Genomic DNA, 10,119 nt, shown 5'->3' with positions numbered 1-10,119 from the left:
TTTCGCTTATGTTCTACTCCGATTCCCTCCGTACCATTCAGTCTTGGACGGTGCACTCCGCAATTAGCTGTCCTCTCTCCGACTTTGTTCAACCTAGACATCTTTGCCCTCGCGCAACAACTCGCGAGCATACCCAGCCTGCATCATATATTATATGCCAAAGACATTACCCTCTGCTTCATCTCAGGCTCATCGGGAGAGATTGCGTATTCACTTTAGTAGAATCTCGATATTTGTTCACCTTTCTTTCCAAGACCGGCTTGAGTCCCGCTCTAAATCAGTCTGAACTACAACTCTAAATATCAGCGCACGCACAACAACCTTATTCATGTAACTGTGAACTCACACTCCATCCCGGCAGCCTCAGCTTTCCGCGTTCATGAAAACCACTCCATTCCTACAAAAACGCAGGCTCTTAATTAAGATTTTTTTACCTGTTACACGGTCACTCATCTTGTCCTCCGTGTAGTCAGACGGCACTGCGACCTCCACAAGGTTCGGGCCTGTCGTCTTTTTCAAGCCCTAGCACCTAACAAAATGCTTAGCTATGCTCCATATCTCCCTCCTGCACAAACTCATATAAGCCAAATTGGTATCTCTTTTGCACACCCTCTACAAAGCGGCCCTCCAACTCTCAGTACAAACTTCTACACAGCTTCTCTATGATACGGTCTTATTTCTCTCGATACGCTAAACGAGAGAGCGACTCTTTGATGAAAAATAGAATTTACCCGTGTGTATAATTTGCTGACGATCCACCCTGCGCAAGAAAGGCAATTGGGGAGAGAAAGACGAAAAGAGAGCTATGTGCTCCCTACTTAATCTTCATCACGATCATCAACTCACTCGCCTCTTCTCCACGCAACAAGGCAACACATCGATCCTTTCTCAGGCTCATATCCATCCTATTCCCATTGCTCCTGCGCTTCCTGGACACCATTACGTTCCCATACCTCCGTTATCTCACCAGTTGGCCGCAGTATGTCCCCCATCCTTCACTGTGGACACAGACAGGCCCAGGCTGCCCAATATTGACCCTTATACACAGTAACACTGTCGCATATACCGGCGCCTCCATACGCATATATTTTGGTGATGCAGCCCAGCTCATACATTTCTGACCTGCTCTATCCTACCAGTGGTCGATGCCTAGACATAACAGAGACCCATTACCATGGAGATTCTCTCGTTTGCACTTGGTATCAGAGATTCACGCATCTTCCCTCGACTCAATAATCGAAATTTACGCGTCTTTTCCCGATTCAATAATACTTTACTAAACAAATACTAATACTAAACAAAAGCAAACCCTACCCTCAAATCAAGTGAGTCCAAGTCAGTGTTCACGGGAATCAAGACTCCTTTTTTTCTGCAAGGCCTTTTTTCGGCTCTAACAGATGATCTTAATTCCATCATTAAATATAGATTTCATAAAACGCATGCTCTTTATTCTGACAATAAATATGGAAGATCGAAAAATATTTGGTAGTATTATGAGGTTATTTCATGCAAGTGCCTGTAACCAAAACTCAAATTTCAAACGTTCTCCCGATTAATAACGCCGACCTTAGTTTTCAGGCTGCGGAAGAGACGTGTTGTCAACTTAATTTTTTTGTACAATCTACGGCCTGGTTGCCAGTGAATGTTCCAAACGCAGTTGACTTTGGAGCTTCATGTTGGAAAGCTGGAATCTGTTTTGTTTTCGAAGATCCACCGACGTTCTGGCTGCCAGCGAGTGTTCCCGGCTCAGATGACTCCGAAGATACACCTTCGGCAGCAGTAGCCTGATCGATTTCCAAATATCCACCGATGTTCTGGTTGCTTACGAATGTTGGAAACTCAGTTGACTCCGGAACTTGTGCAGCCGGAGAAAGGTTGGTATCGGAAGACCCACCGACGTCTTGGTTGTCGGCGAACGTTGCCAACTCTCTTGATTCCGGAACTTCATCTTGAGCAGACGGAACCTGCTTGATTTCAGAGAATCCGTTAGAGTCGTCGGCAATGGCGGTTGTTTGTGTGGGCATCTGCAGAAAACACATAACAAGATATGACACAAATGATTGAAAGTCTAAAAGTGACAAATTAATAATAGCGACGCAGCAGTAGAACGTTCGGTATTAATTTGAACCATCGGCATTACGTTAACGCGTGGTGGCATCGCACAGTGCGCAGAGTCGTTCTATGTTCTGCTTGCGCAGGAATCCTAAGCGGCCATCGCCACCGTTACTGAGACCAGGTTTGCCGCCCCTTAGCCACGCCAGCCGAGGCACCGTCTGAATATCCTGGACAGTCCCATATGATATGGGTAGCGGTCGCTGGGCTTCGGCAACGAGGGCACATCTCTTTGTCCGGGTCTTCATTGAAGGACTTGTGCCTTAAAGAAGATGTTAATGCAGTGTTGACTGCGAACCGGAAAAGTAAGGTCTACGTGGCCCTGGATATTTTCTCCGGTATAGGGGGAGTAAGGCGTGCCTGTTAATCGGCGCGTTCCCCCTTCCAATTTTTTGTATATATTTATTTCCTATATTTTAATATGAAGCATGGCATAAACATTGCCTGGTCAGTCGCAGCTCCGTAACACAACCTAGCGATAGGAGCACGCAGTTTTGGGGCGCTCCCGCAGTGCTAAAGCTCAAGCATATAGGGCTCGCTTGCAGGCAAAGGCCTGCACCCTTTGTCGACGCCACGTAAGTCTTGTATGAGCTGTTAAGTCTACGTAGAGAGTAGTTAGGTGAATATTGTTATCAGCCAGACTTATACCTATAATTATTGCGACTGTTTACCAGATGGTTTACCAGAGGTTTTAGGGCCGCCATGAAGCAACTGCAGCTTTGCGTGGCAAGCCAAGTTTTGGTATACAGTCTAGCATATGTGCATAAATGTTTTACAAACTTATAAAGAAAATGGCGCAGTACGACGAACGTACACATGTCTAGCGCGATTTCAAATAAAAAAATATATTTAAAATATACTTGTACATTGAGATAGCATCATGGATTACAAGACGAGGAATAAAAACATGTTGCATCAGCCATAGTTTTGTTCCCGGCAGAATATCAGAAATGGCCAGAACAAAATGAATTCCACGAAAACAATTGAACGTATCTTTTTTTTTTTTTTTGCTGCATCGTCCGTCCAGCAGTATATTCTATACCTATGTTTGATGCAGGGTTGCACATGCGAACAGTAGTTTTTGCCGCTAACAATATTTCTAGCTGAGCTAATGATATGCATCAGGAGCATTCACGACCAGGTCGTGCAGAACCCTGCCACACAAGAAAAATATGAAGTAAAGGAAGATCAAATTTTCATTAAGTGCTTGCATAAATTTGCGTCAAGCAACGAAGATGTTCCTTATTGAAACATGAGCATCGAAAGACGCGCAATGAAAAGAAATGCACTGTCACATTAAAAAAAAAAAAGAAAACGTGTCGTCGTGCTCGAGCTTTATATTTTATATTTAGTACAGTTCTCACGAAAACAGACAGATAAGGTATTGCAGTACAACTGCAGGGCTAAATTTCAACCACACATCCTCAAGGTGCAAGAGGCGAGATAGTGACACCTCTCTTGGTCTGAATGCTCTATATGCATTACACAGGTAACCTTGAAGTGACGTTTTAACGTCCTTTCTTAGTTTATTGTCCTATAGAGTGGCTGAAAAAGAACATTAGTCACTAAGTGCTAACCATGCAAGCTGTGCACTTCAAGTGTTCTTAAAACTGTTGATGTCTTCTCGCCAAATCGTTGAATGGCACGCAGGCGGGCCACGCTCTACTAAATACTCAGTGGCTTTCAAAATACATTCAGAGTGTGTTTAATTAAGAAGGGCAAAAACGAAACGCATTGTTCGTTTGTTTTTTAACATCTTGTCACTGATAATCAAGGCCAAGCAATTATACGTGAACAGCATTAAAAAGTTTCATCCAGGTGCCCTTTTGCATCAGCTTTTTTTTTTTTTTAAATCTGGGGGAGGTTGCCATTAGTGTTCTAATTCAAAACCCGTTTCATTGCCAGTGTTTCTAAAGGTACTGTTTTTAACACAATAGGAAGCGCACCTTTGCTTCCCATACTACTGTAACAAAGGCACGCCCCATAACAGCATGCGGCGGATCTTTGCGGGAGTACCATGCACTCCACTCGTGTGGTACAAAAAGTGCGCTTTTACCTCATCCTCTATCATGAAAACGATATTAAGCGCTGATGGCTAAATATCAGGATTATAACTTGCACTATTACTCTCGACTTTTTTTTTTTTTTTTTGCCCCGGTATGGCCCTGTGGGAAAGAAAGCACAATGCCAATAATTGGAGGTGAAGTAAAGAAATCCTAGGTGTTGACATTAATCTCTAGGATCTTGCTACTGTGTACTCTAACCACATAAACACTTGCATGTTAAACACATGTTCTGTCTCAGCAATTGTTTTGCAAAGTTACACGGTGACCCTGATGCACGAATAGTGAGAAGGCGCTAGCAACGCGAGGGAACTCTTCATAGCTTGAAGTTCCCCTATGACAGTACATTGTAAACTGTCATAGGGGAACTTCAACCTGTGAAGAGTATGACACCTATGACAGTACATTGTAAACTGGCATAAAAATGTGATTTGTTTTTGTATTCTCTAATCACAAATTACCGTGTAGGAAGAAAATAAGGATGTTTCTATATATGGCGTATTGCACGCATGAAGACTCACCATTTTTCTTTGGATATCCCTTGGTACATGCACACCTAGTGTCTCCAAGAAATTCAACACACAACCTCCGTAATCGAACTTCTTTTCAGCGTTGGTGCGCACCACGGGCGTACTTCGAAATGCTTGAAAGATTTCTTGTTCGCTGAATTTAAGTGCGGAATCAGCCCACATCTGAAATGAAACAAACAAAATATGTATGACAGCGGCTGAGTTCAATAATTTCTCCCGAACAGATTTTTGTGTGACTCAGAGCTAACGTTAACCTTATTTCTTGCCTAAACAACATTTGATGCTGCTGAAACGGTTGATGTGACGCCTTTTTTTCTCGTTGTTTGGAAACCACATGTCATAAGCCCGCTGGTGTGCTTTGCCTTCTTATGCGAACAGCAGGAAGGAATTCCAGGGAAATGCGGATACTTCAATACAAAGGAAACGAATTTTCTGCGACGCAAAAGGCTTGAAATGACATGATAAAGGCCTCAGTCAATATCAGGCACCACAGTGTGGGGTGTGCAATTTACACAACAAAGGTATTATATGATTGTTGGTGGGAATGATCTCTTACCTGAGCGCGGAAACTTTTACAGGTCACGCGAATGTCTTTACCTACAATAAGCTTCAATGCAATTCCGCGCGTGTGTTGGCTGGTCTGCTTGCCTTTTCATTCCCCCAGACCCGACTATTTTGTGCTCAAAACATGCAATTGCCACCGTTATCTCTGTTCTGCTCACTACTGCACGTGCTTCATGATTAGTTGAACTCTGCTTGGCATGGAGAACATCATATTGTGAATTCGCCAAATGAAACACGAGAAGTGTTCGCCCTGGAAATGGATGACATGATGAGCTCAGATGGCTCTATGGTACCGTGCTGTGTTTAATGTGATCACTGTTATGCCATGGTGTCTTAACTTTTCCTTCTCCTTTTGGGCCCGTCGCATGGTTAGTACCGCATGAGTCCATGCTTACGTCATGTGTCAATCCTATTTGATTTCGTTATCTTTTCCCTCACGGCACAACTGCCGTGTACATCTGTCCGATCGGTTAATGGTAACTAATACATTCCTAAATGCGAGACGTAAGTGCTTCGCTCGACAATATCACCTGAATATTCTTTCTGAAATTTACTCATGGCGTGGCATTTGATGGTCATTCTGATTCATTCTGATGGAATGGTAACGGAGGTATATAGTGTCTGGCGTTCGTCTCTGGGGTCCAGAAGTTTCGATATTATCCACATGGACGTCATTTCAAGATTGTTACCAAATCACTCTTTTTGTTGGCTTATTGTCCTGCACGATCCGTCTGGCAGACTCGCGCATTCGGCTTTGCGCCTTGAAGAATAATACATTACTGTCTCATATATAGAAGCGGACACTTCTGCGCTCACGCCGGAGTGTTTGCCCGTTTTCCCTTTACCGGATACAGCGAATAGCGACGACGACTTCGATGTCTGTCTATCTTCTTTCTCGCTGAAGGTGCCACTGAGACAACTGAGAAAGAGTAGCGGAGCGATCCAGTTCTACAATCCTTCTTTGACCAAGCACTCAAGTCTGCAACCAGAACTTCGTTCATCATACATGAAGGCATGCTTTTTAAAACAAAACATTCACAGCCGATTTGCTTAGTTAATCAAATGCGAAGTAGATGCTCAGAACTGCTTACACCTTCTCTACTTTTTAATGCATTTTATAGTTTGTTATGCTTAATTTTGCTTTGATATAAAATGTCTTTGTGCATATGATTCCGCTCCATATATTGTTTATTGTCATTTTTTTTTCTACATTTTAGGGCAGATGAACGAACACGTTTCGGCCTTAGTTTGGTTTCTGGGGTTTAACGTCCCAAAGCAACTCTGGCTATGCAGTGGAGCACTCCGCAAATTTCGACCACCTGGGGTTCTTAAACTCTCATAGACATATCACAGCACACAGCACGCCTTGTTTTTCGCCTCAATCGAAAAGCGGCCGCCGCGGCCGGGATTAGATAATTCATCCTTGGGCACAGAAATCGAGCGCCCTAACCACTGTACCACCGCAGTGGAGTCCAATAACAGTTTATTGTCATTTGTTTACAGTTCAGTGCAGATGAACGAAGAGCTTTGTGATATGTGTTTACTCACCTCATTTTTCTCCAGGACGGCAAAGGCTGCCTTTGAGACCATGGAAAGGACTGGTTCCACCGCATCTCCTTTTCGGAGGGCCTGGCAGCTGATTCCATTACTCCCGTCGTAAAAGACAGCCGCCACGTGAGGATTCGCAGAGCCTCGTTCGACACTTTTTGAGCAGGGAATTCTGAGCCCGCAATCAGGAGAATCTGGCCTCATAATCCTCATCAGGTGCACAGAGAGAGTCTTATCTTGGTTGTTCGCCATTCGCGATCTTGAGATTCTGTCCACAAATGGTTCTGTATGCCGCAGTCTCTCTTTCGGTAGTCGTCTGCTTGAGTGGAAGGCAGCTGTAAAAGAAATGAAGGTAAAACACCTTATATGCATTACTGGTCTTACCTCATATCCGCAAAGTGCTGTTTATTGCAATGACGACAAAGAAATGCAATGTTGAGGCAGAAATTGCTGATTCCGGAAAATATTTCTTCTGCTAACGACGGAGGTGTCGTCGCCTTAAATCAGCGTGGAACACGAGACGAAGTGGAAGAAACAAGGGACGACACGAGCGCTAACAACTGATTTTTTTTTTATTTCTAGGAAGGTTAACTATTAGGTACAAATCATAATAAGGACAAAACAAAAGCAGCATAAAAACCACAAGAGCTTTTAAAATCCTTAACATGGTGACCATTTGGGCTAGATGGTGTCAATGTAACATATTTAATCAGCGGAAGACATAGAAACGCAAGAAAAGAAGTACACAGGAGAGAGCTGTCCCGTGTACTTCTCTTCTTTTGTTTCTGTGTCTTTCGCTGGTTCATCTTAACAGAGAAAACCACCAAACCTAATATATGAAGCCTCGAAGTGTCATGCGCGTTTTTAAACCATCAGTTCAGTTCAGTTCAGGCGTTCAGTCGTGTCCGACTCTTCGTGACCCTATGGACCATGTCACGCCACGCTTTCCGGTCTCTCACTATCTTCTTAACATCACATACCTTCATCTGCAATGCCTCGAGAATGCCATCTAACCATCGCGTTCGCTGCCTACCCCTTCTCCGGCGACCCTCAACCTTTCCCAACATCAAATCTTTCTCCAGCGACTCCTCTCCTCTCATCAGATGACCAAAGTAGCTGAGCTTTAACTTTAGAATTTGACCCTTCAATGAGCAGTCAGGGTTTATGGTCGACAATATCGACTGATTTGATCTTCTGGCAGTCCAAGGAACTCTTAAGAGTCTTCGCCAGCACCACAATTCAAACGCATCAATTCTTCGGCGGTCAGCCCTTTTCACAGTCCAACTCTCGCATCCATACATCACAACTGGAAAGACCATAGCTCGGGTTATACGGATCTTGGTTGGCAGACTAATACACCATACACCGCGTTTAAAGATCTGGCTTTTGGTGTGTCTCATGACACCGTCGTTTGCCGCATCACGTCGTGCCCTTACCATGTCCATAAAGAACTGTTAGCTACACAGAAGTCAATTGATGTTTCAATTTCAGGAATTGCATTTGCGAGCAAATAAAGAAAACACGCAACCATTAGTACGAACAGCTTTGTCCAAGTATGCGTTAAGGTCAGCTGACTGTTCTTTAAAACTGTTTTAGTATATTCAGATCAAACCAGATAATCATAATAACAATTCAGAATGATATTTGATACTAAATATAGCAACTTATTCTTATAAGCAGCCGCGACCTGATATCTGCCGGCAGCCTTTACACGCTTCGTCCGAGGCCACGCTTGTGCACCATGCTCGCATACGCAGATACTGCCTGCCACTTCGAAAATAGCATTTCCCAGAAAACAGCCGGGTTCAGTGCAACAGATAATGAAAAGGAGAATATCTTCACACTTACCATAAGAATCTCCGCTTTTGTAGAAGCCCTTAGGTTAGCTCGACCAGTCGTGTGCAGTTAGTTTCTTTTTTTCTCTGCTGCGATGCGCTCGCCAGATGGGGCAGGAAACCTCTCTTGCCTTGGCATTCCCTATTGCAACAACTGAAGGAGCAGCACGGCATGGGAACCACGTTCTAGTTGTTTATCATATTAAAAGCTCAATCCGCTCGTCGCAATCCTTCAGCGCAAGGTTTATTCAAATCGCAAAGGCGTGAGTACAGCGGTCGGAGACCGCGGAAAGAAAAATAGTAAAAAAAGGAGCCGGAAACTCTCCCTCTATATGTAAAAGAGAAAAACGCTCAGAGTGACGTGATCGTATTTGGCAAATTGAGGAGGGCAGGAGGCTGGACTGATAGGAGACCGCGAGGAGGAAGCGCCGGGGTGAGAGGAGTGTCGGTAACATGTATACCCCGTTTCACAAGCTGTTGCAGCCCTACGAAAGGTGACTATGAATGAAAGGATGCGAACTGAAAAAAAAAGGTAAGTGAGTGGATCAAGGAGAAGACTAACGTAGAGGGAGTGCTTAAAGTAAGGTAGGCGGAGCAGATTAGTTGGTTGTAGCTTGCACAGGACCGCGATAATATGCTGATCTGCGAGAGGCCTTTGCCCTCCAGACAGTGTAGGCAGGCTGAAGCTGATGATGAGTGAAGGTGAATACGATTTGTGCATATCAGGCAGGATGACGCGCACAATATGAATGTTTTCCTGTCATTTCCTTGCGCCGTGGTCGACAGGCACAGTGTGACACATTCACGTTGTTCGTACCAATCATACGGCCAAGGTTGCCCTTACCCTTCCTACTGCTGCAAGCCGCTTGTAAAAAGAAGTATAATATTGGCGTTGCTTTGTTAATGGTATATGAACCTGAACAACGACTGCTGCGACGTCTTGTGAGCGACTCCACCTTCGTCCTTTCGTCTTTTGCGGGTTGGTGCGGCTGCAGAAGGGCGTCGAAAAAATAAAACGAGTGGAGTGTTTCCGGTAAACCAATTATAGTGCAAAAGCTGTACACGTTGCGCCATCTGGGAGCCGGCGCATTAAATGGCGGATATTTAACAGTGTCCTCCGCAGTCAGCTCTGGTGAAAGGCGCGTTTGATCGCGGAAACCGTGGATTCGTGGCGCGTCATTTTGGAGTCTCTTCGAGATATGGCTGATGTTTTACCAAAATTAAACCTGGTTATTAAATAGCGACAGCACCCACCGCTGTTGCCGAGTTGTTAAGACACATCGCTACTGAACCCTAGGACTCCGGTTTGAACCTGTCCCGCTTGAATCCGTTCCGATGGGGTCTTTTGGTGTGAAAGCGCTAAAAGAGGTCATGGTGAGTCATCGGGGAGACATAGACTCCATCATTCTTCCTTCTAGCTAGTAAACTTGAAAGACCAGTCGGGGAGACTCGGACGTTGGTGCCGTC

General features: G+C 44.5%; 1 protein-coding gene across 1 annotated transcript; it reads right to left on the bottom strand.

The window, feature by feature from the left end:
* Positions 1-1,447: 1,447 nt before the first annotated feature.
* On the bottom strand, positions 1,448-8,756 carry LOC146181634 (uncharacterized). Its single transcript, XM_084575524.1, has 4 exons — positions 8,666-8,756; positions 6,818-7,152; positions 4,697-4,867; positions 1,448-2,024 (listed from the first exon to the last, which is right to left on the bottom strand). Exons 2-4 carry the CDS (start codon positions 7,067-7,069, stop codon positions 1,599-1,601), a joined length of 849 nt encoding a protein of 282 aa, XP_084431650.1. The 5' UTR covers positions 7,070-7,152; positions 8,666-8,756; the 3' UTR covers positions 1,448-1,598.
* Between the last annotated feature and the right edge of the window lie 1,363 nt (positions 8,757-10,119).

Source organism: Amblyomma maculatum, chromosome 8 (genome assembly GCF_055883805.1).
Source record: "Amblyomma maculatum isolate TAMU_Amacu chromosome 8, ASM5588380v1, whole genome shotgun sequence".
Classification (NCBI taxonomy): domain Eukaryota; kingdom Metazoa; phylum Arthropoda; class Arachnida; order Ixodida; family Ixodidae; genus Amblyomma; species Amblyomma maculatum.
The sequence above is the reverse complement of the archived record's forward strand: the minus strand, read 5'-3'. Positions and strand labels throughout refer to the sequence as shown.

Bases quoted from the DNA above. Each gene is read 5' to 3' on its own strand.
- LOC146181634 (XM_084575524.1), bottom strand. From the start codon at position 7,069: ATGGCGAACAACCAAGATAAGACTCTCTCTGTGCACCTGATGAGGATT. The intron at 4,868-6,817 runs GTGAGTAAACAC...GTTTCATTTCAG, and splicing joins CCGTCCTGGAGAAAAATGAG to ATGTGGGCTGATTCCGCACT. The intron at 2,025-4,696 runs GTGAGTCTTCAT...TGTTTTCTGCAG, and splicing joins GGGATATCCAAAGAAAAATG to ATGCCCACACAAACAACCGC.